Raw genomic sequence first — 21,602 nt, forward strand, 5'->3', positions numbered from 1 at the left:
CTTTTCTTTATTTCCTTTCTATTTCCTTTCATTCTTATTCTGTTGCAGTGGTTGACGCTCATATTGAACATCCACCCATCCATTTTCTACCGCTTATTCAGAGTTCCCTCACCCAAGCCACTTCTTCCACCTGTTACCCGAATCCAAACTGGAAGCTGGTCCCACAGAAGAGGGGCCTGAAAGCTGCCTCCTATTCTATTTTTAAATACCCTGGGATCACAAGCCCGCAGTCTGAGAGTGAAGAGGTCTAATGGGGTGACACGATACTACGAGGTCATTAAGATAAGATGGAGCCTGATTATTCAAGAACTTGTATGTGAGGAGCAGGATTTTGAATTTGATTCTACATTTAACAGGAAGCCAATGAAGAGAAGCCAATATAGGAGAAATACGCTCTCTCTCTGTCTAATCCCCGTCAGTACTCTTGCTGCAGCATTTTGAATCAACTGAAGGTTTTTCTGGGAATTTTTAGGACATCCCAATAATAACAAATGACAGTAGTCCAGCCTAGAAGCAATAAAGGCATAAGCTAGCTTTTCAGCATCACTCTGAGACATGATGTTTCTAATTTTGGAGATATTGCACAAAAGGGAGAAAGTAGTCCTATATATTTGTTTGCATTCAGGAAAATATCTTGGTCAAAAACAACTCCAAGATACCTCACAGATAATGGTAATGCCATCCAGAGTAAGCATCTGGCTAGATAGGCTACCGGATTTCTACAATTTTTTGGACTGTTGTTACGTTCCCCTAAAAGGGTCCAGGCGATGGGGGGGGGGGGGTAACAAAAAGTGTCCGGGTCAGGAAAAGGAGATAGAGGCAAAATGGTTAAATCAAAGAGTTTTATTAAAGTTTCTATTAAAACTAACTAAAAGAGACGGTCAAGCCGCTATCACCATTTAAAGAAACAAACAAAACTCAAACGTTAGTCAATAAAGTACAAAGTAAGTCAAAAAGAGTGCGGCTCACCAGCTGCAAACACGGACATGCAGCCCACTAGCTGAAAACCACAAAAACACAGCTCACTAGCTGCAAACACCGCAAAACACTCAGCTCACCAGCTGTAACCACACTAATGGCACTCTCGCCCAGAGCTCACCTTTCCCTGGACTTAAATCTCCTTAATTACTGACGAGAGTCAGCTGCACAAAAGGGAAAGGTGGCACCTCAGGCAAAAGAGGTAGTGGGACACGTCCACACAGGCGCCTTCAGGAGGAGGCCCTGCTAGGGCCGTAACACTGTATACAATAACCTCACTTTTATCTGATTTAGAAGCAGAAATTTTTAAGTCATCAAGGTCTTTATGTCTTTGAGAAATTTAAAGTTTAACTAATTGGTGTGTGTTATCTGGCTACAGTGATAGTCTAGAGTGTGTAGAAAGTGGTAGGTGGGTTTTGGAAGAACCCATTTGAGTCTAATAATAGATTAAATGCCATGTTGAGGCTGTCATTTTTAGTATCTACATGGATGATAAAATCACCCCCAATAATTATTTTATCTGAGCTGAGAACTGAGTCAGATAAACACTCTCAGAAATCAGACAGAAACTCTAATAAGGCCCAGGATGATAGATGATATCAAATAAAACAGGTTTTTGAGTTTTCCAGTTAGGTTGTACAAGGCTGAGAATCAGGCTTTCAAATTAATTAAAACTCTAAGTCTTTGGTTGATTAACAAGCTGGTGTGAAAAATTGCTGCCTGTTTTCTCAGCTGCTCGGACAATCTGCTGGGGGAGAGCTAACAGGGCCTATGCTTCCATATATTTAAGGAAATGAGTCTTTGTTACAAACAGACAGTATGAATGGAGGGACGTAGTCATTAACGATGTGTGCAACTAATTTAACAGACATTTAAGTGTTACTGCTCCAGAAATACTGGTCAATTACACCACACTGGCTTGACTGACACATTGTCAATCAGTGAGATTATCCTGGATAATCCTCCTTTCTGACTCTAATAATAAATATAATTTGCAAAATTAGCTTCATGTTTTTACTGATGTGACCTGAAAGTGTCACTGCCTGGTGGCCAATAAAAAAATGCATGTGTCTTGGTGGCACCAAGGCCCAGAACAAGATAAATAAGGACTATTTTGAACCGTGAGCAATGCAAAGCTAAGAATAAAAGTGTGGAGCTAAGTCTTTTTTCATCTGTGTTCGCCAATGGGTAAAAGGAAAAAAGAAAGGAAAAAGCAACAAGTGAAAGTGAAATAAATGACTCTGACAGAAGGATTGGGGAGTTAGGGTAAGAGCTCACCGCAGCCTGGGAAAACACGTGGTGTCTGAGGAGTTCCTGAAGTTTATATTTGGCCTGGAAAAAAAAAATATTAAAAGCACAATCTCTAATATGGAAGGAACCAAATGTGCTTTAGAAAATAACAAAACTGAACATATCTGGGTTACTTCAAGATGAATATTATCAGTAAGAATTAAGTTTGGGACAGAGTCACAAAGTCTTTGGTCTTCTTATTTGATTTGTTGATAATTAAAAAAACTCAGCATGTGTTATCTGCACTAATCATAAAGAGATGAAAAGTGTCATAAGAAGTGACTCCCTGAGGTCTTACATCATTCAGCATGTACAGGATGCTGCCATCTCGGGCTCGGTCCACAGCCTGGTTGGTGGGGACGAACACAGTGAGGGGTCCTGGCCCCCGCAACGGTGGCGGCGCCCCACAGTTCTGCAGAAAAACACATATCTGATTAACAAATGAGGATTTAGCACAGATTTCCTTTAAGCCTCAGTGCCAGACAGAATACAGAATTAAACACTTGCAAAGCCATGCCTCCCTGAGTTCAAGTCAGAGAAGTTTCATTTAAATTGTTATATAAATGTTTTGGGGGGAAAACCCTTGATTTCACACAAACAAAACAAGTTGTTTTTACAGGCATTTACCATCATTTTATGGAAATACAAAAATAGATGCTTGGAGATTCAAACTAAGAGGTGGGCTGATTTGAAACAAAAACCTTATTACAGTGGTTCAATATGCTTATGTTATAGAATATGTATGTGCATCATACAGCCCAAAAGTCTGAAGCTGAAAATGTCTAACTAAATGATCTGAATTCTCATCAGTTTATAGTCTGTGTAGAATACATTACATAATATAAATTGTAGTGCACTGCTCAATAGCCAGTGTTAGATATGCTACACATAAAAAAATTGATGTGTTATTTTAAAATTGCGTTTCTTAAAGTGGGGAAGCTGTGTAAACATAACAAATTTGAAAATAATTTAATCCACACATTTAAGGAGCGCACGGACAACATGTCAAATGATGAAATGATCTTTTTTTTTTTTTACTTAAATGCGCCTTTAAATTAAGGAATCGCCAAAGTGCAATAAAAAAAATAGAATCTGGGGACTTCACAGAATCCTTTTTAGCGAGGTCATGCATTCTTCAGCAGGAATGCCAGACCAGATTCTGCAGGTAGTTACAGCATGGCTCTGTAATAAAAGACCTATCACTCACTTACACAATGATATCTGACACCTCATGAAATTAAAAATATCTTCCACAAAATGAGGAAAGCTTGAGGGAAGTTGACATTTACATCAAATGTGATGCTATGAGTTAAGCCAGAGCTGCTGGAGTAGAAGTTAAAAAAGAATGAAGCTGGTGGTATTAGGCTGCACTGTAAATTGGGTTTAAATGAAATTAAACCTCTTATAAACAGTGTCATAAGGACTTCCACTACTAATCTTTCTGTGACCTTGGTGTTTTTTTTAAAGAATGAGGAAAAGAAGTGTCATAACTGTGGTGTGGAGGACCTAATGTAAACAAAAAGAACAACCTGAAATGAACAAAAAAAACATAAAGAGATCATCTAAAACAAAAGCAAAAGGACCCTCTCCAAGTAAATGAAACACAGGACTATATAAACAGAAAACTGACTACTAATGAGAAATACCATTTACAACAGGTGGAAGCAATCAAAGTCAAGGTCAAGGTCAGCTTTATTTATAAAGCACATCTCCAAACAGTCCATGCTGCACAAAGTGCTTAACAATGTAAAATGCCACTAAAATAAATAAAATGCAAAAACAATGATGCAGTAAAATATAGAAAAAACAAATAAGCAGATGAAATACATCATAAAAACAACTCAAACAACAATAACAACTAAGGGTGTTAAAACCAAAATGTTTAGGTCAAAGTGTGTTTAATGCCAGACCATAAAATTGTGTCTTCAGTAGCGATTTAAAATGTTCAAGTGTTTGTGCAGATCTTGATGCAGACTCATTCATCCAGGTAAGTAAATCTCTAAAAGTTGATTCTGTTCATCTGGACGTAGCATTTTGTGGGAGAAACGTTTCGTCACTCATCCGAGTGACTTCTTCAGTCTCAGCTGACTGCAGGTTTCTCCAATCTTATAAACAGTACATTTGCATAATGACCTCCCAGCCCACTGAAGGAACAATGGGCTGGGAGGTCAGTTTCTTCATCATAATTAAGCAAATTCTAATGACCATTGATCAACAACCACTGATCAAAGCCCACTGATCAATGGCCATGAGTACCAGTCACAGAGAGTTGTGGAATGGCTGCAATCACAGCATTTTAAGATGTACCCTTAGGCCCCCTCCTCGATTCAGAGATGGTCTTTCTACAGTCAGCTGAGACTGAAGAAGTCACTTGGAAGAGTGACAAAACGTATCTCCCACTGAAAACGCTACGTCCAGGTGAACAGAATCAACTTTTGGAGATGTTTGTGCATATCTAATATTAAGAGGAAGACTATTCCAAAGCCTGTGACCTGCCACAGGTCTGAAGGCTCAGTGTGATTATTAATGAAGTTACCAAAAATGACAATGTATGTTTTGTTTTCGTTTAATTAAAATTTTTTAAAGACATCCACTATTTAGAGTCATCAAGACAGCGTAATAATAGCTGAAGTCAGTCTGACCCTGCTTTTAAAGGCAGATAGATCTGCAAGTCATCAGCAAAACAGTGAAATGAAAGATTGTAGCGTGAGAAAATAGACCCCAGTGGCAACATATACAGTGCAAACAAGGCAGGACCCAAAAGAGAGCCTTGAGGTACACTATAATTAAGAGGGGCTATTTATGTTGTCATAAAAAGTCCTTCCAGAAAGATAAACCAAAACCACTGGAGGGCAGACTCTTTTAGGCCAGCATGTGATTTCAGCCTTGATAGCAGGATATCATGGTATCAGCCGTGTCAAAGGCTGCTGTCCAACAACAAGAGTGCAGCAGGGCTGCCAGAGTCCAGAGTTAAACGAATGTCATTAAAAACCCTTAAAAGGGAATTAAGGGCAGAGAGGAAGGAAAAGAAAAAAATTCACACAGTGAAAAAAGAAACAAAAGCACTCTGAGAGTGCAGCTCACTAGTATTTACTTTAGGGTAGTATGGCAGATGTTTACTTTAAATACATAAACAGCTCAAAGAAACACATCAAAAACTTGCAGACCATGTGTATACATGCTCACTCTGTTAATATTTCCACCCGGAAATCCAAAGAAATTAGAACTTATCCCCACAACAGGCATAAAATAAAACGATTTGGCATTAAATGTGGCACAATTGTGAATAAACTCCCAGCAAATCCAGTTTGTATGATACATTTAAGTGGTTTAAAATGTTTAAATTGTAAGTGTTATTTGTTTTATTGTAGTAAAACAATTTCAGCATGCGGTCAAATAAAGGAAGGAGACAAACGTGAGGGTGCATAGTCACACAAATACTTACATCAACCAAAGACAGGAAGCGGTTGTACTTGTCGTCCTTAGTCAGAATCTCTCCAACTGTCAAATCAGCAAACTTAACACAAGAAGAAGAAGACATTAAGTTTCATATTGTGCTGTACTGTAAAGGAAAAAAATAACTGCAGTGTTTTAATGTTTTTCACTCAGCTGTTGTTTAAGCTTTTTTCTGTTTCTTTTTTTGGTGTTTTCAGGGAGTTTTACATCATTTGTGTATTTACTTACCTGTTCATCACGAGGGGAGGAGTCGGTGGGTGTGATGGGCTGGTCTATGATGTGAATGATCCCATTGGATGCTGGCAGGTCTTGCTGGATGACAGAGTACAGTTTTCTGGGGTTGTCCAGCAAGATGAACCTCTAAAACAAGAGTAAGACAACCAAAAAAAAAAGACTTTCTTTAAAGAACCTGTGCATGTTATGAAACAAGAATCAAGGTTCAAGCAGGTTTACATGGACTACACATTTATCCCTCAACAAACATACAACATCCCATATTTTTAAAAAGTTAACACTTTTTTCACAGCTTCATCTGTCATTGTAGCACAAAGGATGCTAAATGTAGCCAGCATAAAGCATTAAAAATACATTCTGGTAAACTGTTTCCACCAGTCACATCCTGTACACATTACAGGAAGCCTTTAAGATTGGTGCAACAATGACACAATTACTAGTATTGTTGGGGGGGGACATGACAACAGTGGTGGACAACATGACCGTTTTTGCAGCTAAAAATACATGTGTGCTCACTGTGAAACAAAGCTGGGAGAATGTGTGCAAAAAAGAAACCTATTGTAAGAATTAGCCCAATTATCTGGTGTGTCTTTTGTGTGTAAAGCTTCATACTGCAACGGCAGTGAAAATGAGGCTGTACAGCCTGAACACAGGTGGAGTGAAAGAAACACTGTTCTAGACTTGACAGCTGCAACTCTTTACTGCTGTAATCAGAAAGAAACCCTTTGCAGGTTAAAAGCCAATGAGATCCCATTATCAGATCACTGGCTCAACAGACTTAAACACTGAGAAAATTAGTCTGTTCACCTGCGTCTATCCACTTCTGTCTGGAGTTACAAAGATGCTTAATAAAGAAAAATTGACAAGATAAACTGGTAGCTTAGTTTGTCAATCTTTAAATTGACAGATTTATTGTGTATGTTGCTTCAGACTGATAGCGGCCCACTCATAAACAAGAGTCCAGTAAAGCTTTGACCTGTGGATCTAGGGGGCCTGTGATGGGGGAAAAAACAGGCGTGAGTACTGTTAAAGCACTTTGTAAATTGGAGGAAATCGATTCTCAAGGTTTAGTGTTTTTTCCCAGAGTTACAGATGTAAAAATGAGCGACTCTAACCTTGCATCATTATAAATTGAATGAATGAAGGAATGAGACCTTTACTTGACTCTTAGGATACTTTGTGCACCTTTAAGAGCATTGCAACCTTTGGCACACTTTCCAAGGACAGACAGCCCAGACGTGCAGATAAAGCAGGAGCCCTGAGCTCTTCTGTATCTGACTGCCAGAGATAAGTGCTCGTGTTATATGCTGCAGAACTGGTGATCTGTGACAGAACTGTCTCTGAATCTATTTTGTGACTCCTGACTAGTTATCATTTAATTCACCATGTTAACGATCTGTTCTGATACCATACATGAAATACTGTTGAGCAAACATACAACTAGTGTTATAGACATGCATGACATGTCTTGAGAAAGCTCCGCCCACTGTGTGAAGCCATGCAGTCAAGCAGGAAATGCAGCTTATTGTTTTTGTCTTCCTGAAAGGAGAAACAGAGACAGACGGTAAGGATTCTAATCACACCGTAAAATATCACTTCCAACTAATGAAGACAGCTCCGTGAGGGAACACTGTGAACACTGGGATAACTGGAAAATAGGAATACTTGCAATTCCTGTCAACTGCTGCAGTTTGCTCTGCTTTATGATCTGAAAGAGCTGCGACAGAAAGTGAAAGCAACTGTCAGAGAATCTTCCGGACTGACTGACTTCACTTTTATTTTTTGCTGTGTTTTCAGCTTCATTCACAGGCAAAATGTCGCTCAGATCAGAAGAGGATTTCTTATGTCCTGTCTGCCATGAAGTCTTCACAGACCCTGTTGTTCTGTCATGCAGCCACAGCTTCTGCAAAGACTGCCTCCAAAAATGGTGGAGGGGGAAGAAAACATGCGATTGTCCGTGCTGCAAGAGAAGATCCTCAAAGAGTGATCCCCCTCGTAATTTGGCATTAAAGAACCTGTGCGAGGCCTTTTTAGCGGAGAGAGGCGAGAGAGGCGAGAGAGGCCGAAGAGTTTCAGAAGGGTCCGAGTCACTCTGCAGTCTGCACTCTGAGAAATTCAAAATCTTCTGTCTGGACCACCAGCAGCCAATATGTGTGATCTGTCGAGACTCGAAAATGCATAGCAACCACAGATTCAGACCCATCGATGAGGCTGCACAGGATCTTAAAGAGGAGCTCCAGAAATCCCTGAAGCCCTTAAAGGAGAAACTGCAGGTCTTTGAAGATGTTAAAGGAAGCTATGATCAAATAGTGAAACACATCAAAGTCCAAGCCCAAAGCACAGAGAGGGAGATTAAGGAGCAGTTTAAGAATCTTCACCAGTTTTTGCACGATGAAGAGAAGGTGAGGATTGCTAACCTGAAGGAGGATGAGGTGCAGAAGTCTAAGATAATGAAGGAGAAGGTTGAGAGTCTGAGCAGAGAAATAGCAGCTCTTTCTAGCACAATCAGAGCCACAGAGAGGGAGCTCAAAGCTGAAGACATCTCATTCCTGCAAAACTACAAGGCTGCAGTTAAAAAAGCCCAGCAGCACCCCCTGCTGCAAGATCCAGAGCTGGCTTCAGGAGTGCTCATAGATGTGGCCAAACACCTGGGCAACCTGACCTTCAACGTCTGGAACAAAATGAAAGAGAAGGTCTTCTACAGTCCTGTGATTCTTGATCCAAACACTGCCGACCCAGAACTTGTTGTATTCGATAATCTGAGCAGCGTGAAATCAGGAGAGCGGAAACCACTTCCCAAAAACCCGGAGAGAACCAAGTTCTCCTGCTCTGTTCTCGGCTCTAAAGGCTTCAACTCAGGGACACATGAGTGGGATGTTGATGTTGGAAACAACAAGGACTGGGAACTGGGCGTGTTGAGCGAGTACTCCCAGGTCAGTGGGCGTCTTCAGTCAGGACTGTGGAGAATTTTGTTCTCTAATGGTAAATTCTCAGCATTTTCATCACCAGACACTGAGAAGGATCTACCAGTGAAGAAGGAAGTGCGGAGGATCAGAGTCCATCTGGACTTTGACAGAGGAAAGTTGTCGTTCTCTGATCTCGACACTAATGCCCACATGCACACCTTCACACACAGCTTCTCTGACACCCTGTTTCCTTACATTTACACTGAGAATCCTCAGCCAGTGAAGATTTTACCAGTGAAGGTCACTGTGACAGTGGAAAAGAACACTTAGAGTGATGCATATCATCATAAAGTTGGGAAATATGACAAAACTGTGAGACAAAATTTGTTAATTGTTTAGGAACGTAGAGCAACTTTAATATTAACGGCGCAAATATTAGACAAGTGTACAAGCTGGTGAATATAAAAGACTGCTGCAATGGTGATGAAGTACTCTCATATATTTATTGGTTTTATTTGTACCTCAATATACATAAAATCAAAAGCTACTCGATAGTCTACAATGGAACATTTAGGTCAGGATTTATGGTTGTTTTGTAGAAATATGGTCTCATTTCTATTTCGCCTAAGTTGCCCTGTTATAGTTCGTTGTTCATTAGATTCCCCTTTTGTCTTCAACCCTGTGTCTCATGTTTACGTCTTTCAGTGTTTCCTGTTTTATTTTGAAGAGTCAGCTGTCTCCATGTTCAATGTGTTTTGTTTTACTTCCCCTGTGGTGTCATTATGTTCCTTTGTGTCAGCTGTTTCCCCACTTCCCTCATTAGCCTCCTCTGTGCCTTCATTCAGTCTTTGTCGGGTTGTCTGTGTTACTTTCACGATGTCATGTCACGCCAAGGTATTTCATGATTCAGCTCAGGTCATGCTCACGTTCCTGTTTTTTCCTCGCTTTTTGTATGCTCCTGCCCTGAATCGTGTTCATGTCTTTCGTTGCAGTTGTCGTAGTTTAGTTTCTTCCAGTTTAGGTTTTAGTTTAGTTTTCGTTCCTGTTCACTTTACCGCAGGCTTGGCCAACTCCAGGCCTCGAGGGCCGGTGTCCCTCAGGTTTTAGATGTCATCCTGGGTCTGCACACCTGAATCAAATGATTAGTTCATAACCAGGCCTCTGGAGAGCATGTTGAGGAGGTCATTTAGCCATTTAAATCAGCTGTCTTGGATCAAGGACACATCTAAAACCTGTAGGACACCAGCCCTTAAGGCCTGGGTTTGGACACCGCTGCTTTTCTGTGTTTTTTGTACTCATGTACATGTTACTCATGCTCGCTTTTTTATTATTCGAGTTACCTTTTTACGCTCCATTTTTTGATCTGCATTTGGGTCCAGTATTCACTCTACACCAGGGGTAGGCAACTCCAGGCCTCGAGTGCCGGTGTCCTGGAGGTTTTAGATGCGTCCATGATCCATCACAGCTGATTTAAAGGGCTAAATGACTCCTCAGCATGTCTTGAAGTTCTCCAGAAGCCTGGTAATGAACTAATCATTTGATTCAGGTGTGTTAACCCAGGGTGGGATCTAAAACCTGCAGGACACCGGCACTCGAGGCCTGGAGTTGCCTACCCCTGCTCTACACACTGTCACCTCCCGCTGCCTGTGACAGAAACGTGTGGGGTATTTTTCTGGCTACTTCATGAACAAGAATGTCTAAGATGCTTGAGTATATGAAATACAGTCCTCAAAATAATGTTTCACAATGCTCGTGACTTCACTTTGGCCTTGGGAAAGAAACTTAAAATGTGAAGGGAAAACCCTGAGTTACAGCGTTACACAATGCTTTTATTTTTAAATTCACAATGTTTTTAAATGTTTGTGTTTAAATCCACAACCTTGCTGTCACTTCACAGCAAGGTTTCTGGGTTTGAACCAGCTGGTTGGTTGAGAACTTTCTATGTGGAGTTGTCATGTTCTCGTTTCCCTGTGTGGGTTTTCTCTTTGTGCCCAGCCAGCCCAAAGACATGCTCATGAGATTAACCTTTTAAATTTGTCTGAGGTGTGTGGGAGTGTGTGTTTGTCTGCTTCATAAGTACTAGAACACAGAAGACAGAACTTCTGGTTCTGTAGTGCTCTCTGGACAGCAAATATTTATTTCTGCCTTATAAATGTTCATCTAATTTATGGAACCATTAATGTTGTCTTCACAACAGTCTCATGGAAACGGGTCATGGTAACCAGTCTGCTTTTCTTGTAACCACATAATCTGTTTATATAGTTATTTAACACCATTACTCAGACGTTGAATAATTAAGAGACACAAAATGAGAGAATTATTGGAAAAAAAGAACGTGTCACATAATTCTGAAGATAATATCCTTATACATCTCACCTAACATAATTTCTGTCAAATAATTTCTGCTGTGATTTAATGATGTGTTACTTAACAGACTGTTTTGTTTGGTTTAACAAGACGTTTAATAATGAAAAAAATCTAATAAACTGTGTGGGTTGTGATTTGAAGATATATGAATTGTATATAACTGAGTGTAATGGACACACTCAGTTGGTAAATAAAACTAATTTCATTCAATAACCAGTCTCCATCACCAGCGAGTTATGCCAGCATGTTACGATAGAGAATTGTTGAGGCGGCGGGTGACAGAAGACGATGATGATAACACTGTTAGAAGTGCTGATTTTAAACACAATGGTGTGTGATGGTTTTGTAGATACTATCACACTATCTTGAGTCTGTGTGATGAAAACCGCTGATAGAGGTAGTGAAGAGTTGCATCACTTAAATGTTTGTGTAATATTAACCACATGGATGCAAACAAAACTAATGCAAGGGGAAATGATTTTCTGTAGCATGCACTTTGCTTTGTTCCAGTTCTTTGTCATATTGCTTTTTCTAATTGTGGCAAGAATAAAAATCATGCTGAAAGAACTTTTTTGTTTCTGGTGTATCCTTGTAACCAACTTTAACTTACTAATGTAGACTGGACATTGGCAGTCTGGTGGTTGTGCTGTGTCCCAGAGAAGAGAGCCGGGGGCTCTTATGTGTGAAATCTGCATTAAACTTCAGTTAAATAAAGAATATGCTGGGCTCCTGTCTTGACCCATGAAAGAGATTCTTAATAGTTTCACTTTGTAGTTGAAGTGAAAATCACACCTACTTCAAATCACTGGAATTGTGTGTCAAAGTCTGTACTCCTGCTTAGTTATATTATACGGACAGAAATTTGAGCACTGCAACATCACTCCACTTGTCCCAATTTAAAGAAAAAATCTCATTAATGGATATAAAATAGTTTCAACAGAAAATCTGCAGGACTTTAATGTCTATGTGATTATGAGAGCAACAGAAAAAAACAGAAAAACTTAATTTGGGTGCATTTTGGGTAAACTTTCAAAGGTCACATCACCAGGTGATGTCAAACCTTCAAAAATAATTTTCTGATACAGTGTGGGTTTGTGTAAGGTGGGAGGCAATGATTGATTTTTAGGAAAAAGTCTTGTCGTGACTGTTGAGTTTCCAGACAACAGCACGCTGGACCTGAACTAAAAGCTCCAGGAAATTTTGACCTTATGCTTGTGAATAACAGTGGCTGCTTCCTTGGCTTTGACAAATGTCTCCACCAAAAATAATTTCCAAAGGCAAGAACCAGGCTTACACCTTTCATTTTTTCTTTACTATCTAGCTTGAACAGCAGCTGGAGTCTGGAGAAGCAGTGTTACCTTGTTTTCTTTGGTCCTCAGCTTGGATCCTCCGTACAGGTTGAAGTCTCGACCAGTCAGATCCCTGTAGAGGTACTGACCCAGGATCAGGTGGTTTTTACATACTGTCTCCTGATTTAAGTCCTGCAGAGATATTTTGGTTTAGAAGACCAGGTTTTTGTATTTATCGATCAGTTAGTTTCTAATTATTAGGTATGCTAGATGTAATTTGAGATCATGTGAGTCTGTGAGCAGCCTCTGAGTGAGTCTCAGAAGGGGAGCCTGATAGATGAAGGCTCTACCTCCCATTCTACTTTTGGAAACTCAACAACAAGTAAGCCCGCAGTCTCAGAGAAAAGTGCTCTACTGGGATAATATGGTACTGAGGTCCTTAATATATGAAAGGGCCTGATAATTTGTAACTGTGTGTGAGGAAAAGGATTTATACTGCATTTATCACTGAGTCAATGAAGAGATGCTAACATGGCAGAAATTTAATCTCTTCTTAGAAGTAATAAATGCATGAACTATTTTTTTTTCCTAATTTTGCACAGATCTAAGAAGGCAGCACCAGAGATTTGTTTAAGTTGCGGATTAAGCTTTTCAAATCTATGGCTTCATCCCTCAGGAGCTTCCTGTGCTGGAGGAGATCATTAAAATAAAATTCAGACAAGCAGGTGACCTACAGGCAGAGGTGATTTCAGCAGGGGAATGAAAGCTGTGAAGGGTCCGTTATGATTCAGCAGACGTGGACAGCCTGCCTCTGAAACACACACACACACACACACCCCAAAGGTCAAAGGAAAGGTGCGGTAAAAGAATAGCAACACCAAAGAACGTACAAAAAACAGCATGTCTCATATAAATTACCTTGCAGGATAATCGGGACACAGACTCATGTTTTTATTATTTTTAAAAAAAGCTGATATCACCACCACGCCTCACTTTAAGTCATATCCTGTCAGTTAGCTTGAAACACTCTGAGGTGATGATCTCTTGTTTTAACAGGAAACCCCGCCATAGTTCAATAAAGTACTGCGGGTATTTCTCAGAGCGTATTTTTGCTGGTTAGTTTTACCAAACATGGAAATGGCTCCAGTAAAGTTTCCTCTCCAGCTGCCGCTCCGGTCCAGCTCCATGGCGCGCTCCATCAGGTTACCATAACAACGCCGACCATCACTGATCTGATCCACTTCACAAACACATCTGAGAGAAGGGGGCAGGAAGAGAGCGCCACTTTAGCCAACTGACGCAACTGACACTGTGACCTGACCTATCTGATCTTTCCAGGTTTTCCCATCGTTACTTTTAGGAAGCGAATCATTCTCAGTGAAAGTAACGCTCCAGTTTAAAATCACATCTAATCAAGTTCAGCACACATGATCGAGATGCTTTGTGTTTGCCCATTTGACGGATTTTAACTCAAGACTCAAAGCAGTGTTTCGGACAGCTTTATCTTTATCTTTATATAAACACGGACCTACTAAATTTGTATTTCTTTTGTCTTTATGTTAAATATTCATATTAAACATAACCACAATTTCAAATAAAGAGGTCAGTGTGTAGACAAGTAATCCTTATCAGCTAAATGTTCAGTTTCAGGTTGTTTTTTTCTGAGAGGGTTTTGGTCATTTATTTGGTCATCTCAGGCACACACCTCCGGCTCAGCGCAGAAGCCCAGCGCACTTGTTGTTTAAACTAGAGATGGCACGATCCCACTTTTTTATGTCCGATACCGATACTGATATCATAAATTTGGATATCTGCCGATACCGATATGAATCCGATATAGTGTGTTTTAATCAATAAAACTGTTTTTTTATATCTTGCTGCATTTTGTATAAGTTCATACTCAAGTTTAAATAAACAACAACACAAAAGCTATTCTGTTATACCTGTATGTAAAAAATACACTGCGCCCAAAATATTTCATAGTTCAGCAAAACTGATCAATCTAATAAACTTAAACCTACTCCATTCTTCCTATTCTGGTATTTTAAAGTGTACTTAGCAGAAATATTAAGCAACCTAACTAATAGGGTTGCAAATTCCCAGCAAAAAAAAAATAGGGAACCACCCCCCACCTCATGATTCTTAATCGACGTAATCAACTTTAATTTGATGCAGGTTGGAAAAAAATTGCACAGAAATAAATTATTTTTCAAGAATAATTAAATAGATTCAACATCTTTCTTCAACAGAACTGCAGACTATAAATAAATAAATTCTAACAACAGCTTATCAAGGTTAAACCTGCTGCTGTTGTTCACCCGCTAATTTCCTCTTTCTGGCGCAAAGTGGGCCAAAAACAAAGAAGAGAGACGGACTCGCGACAGAAAAGCCGATCAGCTGATCACTAAGCAATTTCACAACTGAAGTACCAGCAGGAGAGGGAGGGAGAGAGAAGAGGCAGTCGCTCCATATATCGGTTGTTAAGCTTAACGTGGGAATGCTTTACAAACGTTCAAAGATGAACTTACACACTTGCTTTACTTCTCTCTGGGATCACTTCCTCGGAGATGAAATGCCAGTTTGGTAGCGAGGCCACAAACACACAGCCGCTCTATCAGGTGAGCACACTGCTCCAACGTGCTACTCGTTATGGGCCGAGTTACGCCATGTCGCAAGTTTTGTGAGGTGCTTTTTTGATATTTAATGGATCGGATTACATTTTTTATTTCTCTCCGATATCCGATCCAGTAATTTACGTCAGACCGATACCGATACGTAATATCGGATCGGTCCATCTCTAGTTTAAACTTTGTGTTTCTTAGGGGCAGCCAGCCAGAAAGAAGATGGCATGAAGGCAGAGAAGTCAGGAAAGCAAAGTTTAACTCTAACATAAAACAATGGGTCCATGCCTCATCCTCACAGTGAGGATTACAGTTTATTAATTTAACACTGTTACGGGATCTTAACTCAGTAGTAGCAGACATCTGAAGCCGAGGTACTAGTGTTATATGGTAACTGGAAAAGTTGGATTTGAACATGTCTTGACTGGCTTCAATCTCTGGTCTAAGCTTAACGTGGCTTAGACCAGAGTCTAAGACCACGACTCACAGACCAGGACTGGTCTGTGAGTCGTTTGTTACCGGGCCGCAAGAGTCGAGGTTCGGTGTGAAATTTATGGTTTTCAGGGTTTTTATTGTTAACTCGGTTTCCCTGAGTCTTTTCCCATGTTGTAGTTGTGTGTCTTATTTTGAAAGAAATATTTACGCTTACCATAGCGACCAGAGAGCATTAAAGGGCAGAGAGGAGGATGTTACTCTCAATGTTATTGGCACATTTCAGGAGGACACTGCTAATTAAGTTACACAAATACATAGTGAATTTCCGTTTATTATCATATTTACCAAATAGCACAGTTTTTGTCTTGGTCGTATGATTTTCTTTTGTTATATTTATCCTTGACACCCTAAAGCCTGGTCCGTGAAAATATTGTCTGACATTAAACCGGTCTGTGGTGCAAAAAAAGGTTGGGGACCGAAATCCAAAATTCTGCCACACCACTTTAGGATCCTGACAGTAACAGACCAGCTTGTATCGACTGTGGTGTCATTACATCTGGCACGATCTACAAATCTCCCAGATGTATTACATAAATATTTAGACTGTGTTATTTTTTTTCTGCCTAAAATTGTGTTACAGGACTTATGCGTTGGGATAACTTTGTTATTCTACTTTCATCATGGAGTGAAATGGATCTTTTTCTGGTTGGTGTTCTGGTTTTAGTCACAACAAAGTCAAAAGGAGCCGATTCTTCTGGCTGTGGTCACATTTTAGACTGGGCTCTACATTTTTGGTCCTCCTCCCAGTTGTAGATAATGGTAGAGAAAAGTTTGTGTGTCTGACCTGGGTTCGCCATTCAGTTCAGTCTGACAGCGAGCTGTGGGGTCACAGGTGTCCACCGAGCAGGCGGAGACGAGCTGACAGCCAGACTCAGGGCTGCCACCTATAGGCGACATGCCGGACATACATGCACAGCTGGACTGAGAGCCAGAGAGAGAAAGAGATGGAGAGAGAGAGAGGAGTTAAACAAAATGTCAGGATTTTGTTGCAAACAGCTTTTTCCTGACTCTTGGCAGGTCTCCTCACCTTGTTGGCTCCTTTGAAGACACAAACTGTGGAGTTCAAGGGACAGCCCCCGTTGTTATCTAAGCAAGGGTTCTGAGGTATACAGATTTTGCCATCGCCCAGGTAGCCGGGCTTACATGCGCAGCTGACCTTTAACCCCCGAGAGGAGCACTGGGCATTAACGTCACAATCCCTCTGTGAACAAACACCTGAGCAGAAAACGAATAAATAACCTTCAGATTAAATTCATAATGTTATCTGGGTCACTCCATTTAAACAATCAGTGCACTCCCCCCACCTGACCCCCTCAGAATGAGCTGGGGCTTTTGTGCAATACCTTCAGTATATGTAATTATTCCATGAGAAATTACATTTTGTATGAGTGAATGTGTGAGTCAACATTTTGTGCTTTTTAAGTCTTAAGTCTATTTTTTAGCATTTTTTGAGTCCTATTAACATCTTAAACATGGGCGATAGCCACGTGTTGACAGTCAATTTTGCACACACTTCAAGTCGCACACACTTCAATTTTCAGAAGTTTTAATTTCTGTAAATGACTTTGAATATCAATGTCATGTGAAATATCATAGTTTCAACAGTAAGACTGCGGCAGTAGCAGAAACGAGCACTGGCAACCCAGATGTTTGATCTGATTTTTGGTTAAAACAGCAGAAAGTCCATTTTGGGTTAAGTTTACAAGATCCTATCATGTGAGATGGGTGGTCGGTCAAAACAAATTAAAACACATGAAATTCTAATTTTTTTGTACCTACATGCTGATACATGGCTCATCTTCAAGCCCTACTTTGAGGATTTGTAAAATCCTCAAATGCTCCTCATTGTCTACAACTAGGAACAGGGCCATGAAAATTTTAACAGCTCCATTTAAAACACTGAAGTTATTGTATTTAATAATTTGCTGATTTTGAGGGGAACAGGAGAGATTTTTAGTCCATTTTTATTTTAGTTTAATTGAACAACTCATGTTATCAGCAATGTACTGTATATGTACATTGCAATGTAAGATTAAAATAGGCTGTGTGACATCACCAGTTTGCAAAGCCCAGTGTGTTTTTTTCTCTTTTTGTATAAAAAGGTTGGACGTAGCAAAGACAATATACCAATTAAAACTCTTGTATGCAAATTAATATTTTTTTTCTTTTCTTTTAATTTGCCAGAAGGTTTATTGAAGACTCCAGTTGAAATGAGAATTTTCTGGCAATAATTTCATGGTTAAGGCTTTAAACAGTTAACATGTTCACTTGGCCATACACACGCTCACTTCTGGTAACAACAGCAGCATAAACTCAAAATTTTCACAAAATAAATTATTATAATTTTTTACTTGCGCATTTGTTCTGTGGCGTCTTCCTGTATCCAGGCAAACATTCACATACGGCGGCGTCTCCCTCTCCTTTACAGTATGAATACGGGCTGCAATTGTTGCACCTCCGATTCTCTGTCAACAACACAAACATGGCAGCAGCTCACTGCAGGCAGCAGTTTAACACAAAACAAACAGGTAGTGCAGGGAAACATCATTACCTGAGTATCAAACCACATTTGAGAAGTCCTTTTCAGTCTACTTGTATTTTTAATTGCAGAAAATGTATCCGTTATTGTGTTTCTAAAATCTTTCTTATTCTTTGATCAAAATAAAGTTGGGTTAGTTAATGCAGTTTATTACTTTGAGCTCACAACACAGCAACAATCTCTTTGTTTTATCTCTTAGCAGTAAATATTAAATACCAGTCTGGGTTGAGGCAGATCTGTTTCAGTTACAGAAGTTATTTTCAATCTGCTAATGAAACTTTTTTTTCTTAGATTTATACTGTACAAATTATTTATTAATGCAATTTACACTTCTCTCTTACACGATGCCAGTCTTGCTTTTACTGTTTTTAACAAATACCACTTTAATGTTTAGTTTGCTTTCTTTTTTATCAATTTTGTTTAGATATAAATTCCTACACCATCTCATAAAGCCCTTACCAGGCATCAGTGGCACTTTTATTTTATCTGTGTTATGTGTTGTTTATTGTTGTCTGTGCTATTGTTGCTCTTTATTGTGCTGCTGTAACAAAAAATTACCCTTGTGGGATAAATATCTATCTATCAGCAGACAGCTACAGCATGCTCCGCAGCTTGTCTAATTCTATGGAGATGATGAAACTAAAATAAATGAACTGTATCATCTAATGAAACCCAGTAATATACATTAATAATGAGTGATGTTTCTGCTAATTTAATACAGTATATTTCTTTGTGGTATGATCTTACCTTGGTCACAGTTCTTCCCAGTGTATGGTGGCTGACACAAACACTCTCCATCACCTTCAGGACCTTTATTACACACTCCATTTTTACAGTCACACACTGCACACAGAGAGGCAGTTTTTAAGCAGATTTCAGATGTTCTTACAGTTTCATAGTAGTCTTTGAAGGTTTGACTTTCTGCTTTATTTCCTTTTAATGTGAAGAAACATTTCACTGAGCTGACCTGTTTATCTAATAAAATTAAAAACTCATTATGAGCACTTTCATGTTGGATGCACATTCCTTCCACCAGCTGTGTCACTATGCACAAGAAACATGCTTGAGACAGCATGATTGGATGACAATGTATATATGTCCCCCTCAGCTGGGCTTCGATGTCAGTATGCGTTTCTTTTGGTTGAGGCACAATGTTAGCTTCCAGGTGAAGAAAAATGATGATTTTATGCTCTCTAGGGCCTGTTAGATACAACATGACAATGACACCGCTTTCCTCTGAAGCAGGTGTTGTGACCAGCATTGAGTGCTGACTGAGATTAGTGTTGTTTTTGAGCTACTAGGGAGTAGTTAGTTCTACTGACAGCGGAAGTGTTTTTCTTTGACTTTGTTAACCATCTCCTTTTCTCTTTTCAGTATGTTTTTTTGGCCTTTTCTTTTTCCAGTTATAAAATTGTTACTCGTACTTGATGTAACAAGTACACATAAAGACATGAGTATTTGCAAAAAGTGTAGTGCATGCAGACAGCAGCAGATGCAATGCTAATTTTAGTTAGCCTAGCAGTCAGTGCAGCACATGCCGCTTTGCATGTGAAAGGACCTCCTACTTTCAAGTCTTGTTGAACTCAAGATGGCTGTCATTTTCTAACGGATGCTCCTCACTGCAGTAATAAAGGAGGATAAACGCAGGAGATACTTTTGACATACACTGTGACTGGTAAGCTGCTGCCATGAGGATGCTGCATCCCTTTGTTTTAGTGTCAGAGTGACCCCTTCTCTACCACATCTACATCAAAACATATAAATGTTCAGCTTGAGGCTTTAGAACAGGACAAACCAATGGGTGATATGAACCAATGGGTGATGAAGTATACAGAGTCCACAGTTGGTGGATGCAGATGAAAAGTTGCTGATAAGTTTTTCTAAATGTTTTTATGCATTTTGACCAACACAAGGCGAGTGCAACTTAATTCCATTATATTGAAGAAAAAACAACAATCTCATTGATTGTGGCTCAAGAGTTCTTCTTGTAATCAAAAGCCGGTTGCCGGTCAAGCCCCGGCTCGGACAATCTCGGTCGTTGTGTCCTTGGGCAAGACAAGGCAGCTGTGGCTACAATGTAGCTTGCCATCACCAGTGTGTGAATGTGTGTGAATGGGTGGATGACTGAATGTAGTGTAAAGCGCTTTGGGGTCCATAGTGACTAAGTAAAGCGGTATACAAATACAGGCCATTTACCATAACACCAGACAGGTCACACTGAGACGATCTAGGCAGATAAAACGTATAACAGTACAGGGGAAAATTATGTAAATATGATTTGGGGCAAACTATGCCTCAGAAAGTAAAGAGGGTACCAACCTTTATCACACCTTTCTCCATAAGCATTTGGATTCTTACACTCCTGACAGGCAAAGCCAGTGAAACCATCCTGAGAAGGAAGAAGTTTTTTTTTTTTTTAATTTCGAAATATTACCAAGAAAAAACAAGAACAACCAATTACTTGAAATCTCTGGACTTCCCCAGCATTTCTTCCTCAATGTAACACAAAAAATGCGATATTTGTAAGAATAAACCTAAATACAGTCAAATTTCCTTTTGCTGACCAAACAATAACCATCCAAAGCCACTGTCTCTGAATCAGAAACGTAAATGGACATTAAGATGAAACCATTGTCATGGAGCTAAAAGGTTCCTTCATGTTACTGTTTGCATTTCCACTATGATAACCAACTGCAAAGATGGTTCAAATTAGTTATACAGACAGTTACATGTGGGAATCTATTTAAGAGAACGAGTTTACTTTAAGCTTTCAGTGCGTCTGAGCTGCATGTGTTTGTGACAAATGGTGCAAACAAAACAGCACAGCCTGCTCTATAGCTGAAAATGCTTTACAAAGGTGCGAAGATCTTTATTAGAAAGTAACTGTACAATAATCAGAAGGCAACACTTCTCCGATTAATCAGTCATGTTGTTTTCTCTCCCTCTCTTCATATGTATCTCTCTGTCTCTCTTTCTCTGATATGAAATTTCTCTGGACTTAACCGGCCGAATACACTGCAACTTTGATGTATTTCAGACTTTCATTTTTCTTCATGTCTTTTGAATTTGTTCTTCTGCTCTTCATCTTGATTCTGCTAGGATGTTGAGTTTTAAAACTGAAGTCTACATGCTTGTCTTCTCCGAGTTTAAACAATCTGAGGAGTAGATTCATAAAAAGTAAAAAGCAAGAACTTCATACCAAAATGAATGCAAAAAAGTAATCATTGGCATGATGCCATGCTTCTAGCACAGCCTCTTCTCTCTCTCCCTCTTCCTCTTGTCTCCTTTTCCAGGAACCTCTCTATGTGATGTCTTTCCTGCGGCTCAGCTGCATTCTCCCTGTGACTTTGATTTAAATTCGGATTGTCTACCTGCCTGCCTTACCGTTTAAATTCACAGAATTCACAGAACTCTCCTCTCCCCCTTT

The 21,602-nt window shown here is 39.7% G+C and overlaps 2 protein-coding genes across 3 annotated transcripts in view; one reads left to right on the plus strand and one right to left on the minus strand.

The window, feature by feature from the left end:
* Window positions 1-21,602, minus strand: part of stab1 (stabilin 1) — a 185,484-nt gene that overhangs the window by 154,965 nt on the left and 8,917 nt on the right. For both annotated transcript variants that reach the window (XM_085407157.1, XM_085407156.1), the window contains exons 5-16: window positions 20,495-20,564; window positions 18,923-19,018; window positions 17,988-18,101; window positions 16,664-16,851; window positions 16,421-16,557; window positions 13,647-13,774; window positions 13,255-13,331; window positions 12,590-12,712; window positions 5,953-6,084; window positions 5,714-5,785; window positions 2,567-2,680; window positions 2,257-2,310 (exon numbers count right to left, since the gene is read on the minus strand). In XM_085407157.1, the coding sequence (XP_085263283.1) occupies window positions 2,257-2,310; window positions 2,567-2,680; window positions 5,714-5,785; window positions 5,953-6,084; window positions 12,590-12,712; window positions 13,255-13,331; window positions 13,647-13,774; window positions 16,421-16,557; window positions 16,664-16,851; window positions 17,988-18,101; window positions 18,923-19,018; window positions 20,495-20,564 (1,305 nt within the window). The remainder of the gene's footprint in view (window positions 1-2,256; window positions 2,311-2,566; window positions 2,681-5,713; window positions 5,786-5,952; window positions 6,085-12,589; window positions 12,713-13,254; window positions 13,332-13,646; window positions 13,775-16,420; window positions 16,558-16,663; window positions 16,852-17,987; window positions 18,102-18,922; window positions 19,019-20,494; window positions 20,565-21,602) is intronic.
* LOC146670316 (E3 ubiquitin-protein ligase TRIM35-like) lies at window positions 7,470-11,790 on the plus strand. Its single transcript, XM_085407158.1, has 2 exons — window positions 7,470-7,522; window positions 7,756-11,790. Exons 1-2 carry the CDS (start codon window positions 7,474-7,476, stop codon window positions 9,192-9,194), a joined length of 1,488 nt encoding a protein of 495 aa, XP_085263284.1. The 5' UTR covers window positions 7,470-7,473; the 3' UTR covers window positions 9,195-11,790.

Source organism: Rhamphochromis longiceps, linkage group LG5 (assembly GCF_057381845.1).
Source record: "Rhamphochromis longiceps isolate RC_006_pf linkage group LG5, R_longiceps_female_GT1.1, whole genome shotgun sequence".
NCBI lineage: Eukaryota > Metazoa > Chordata > Actinopteri > Cichliformes > Cichlidae > Rhamphochromis > Rhamphochromis longiceps.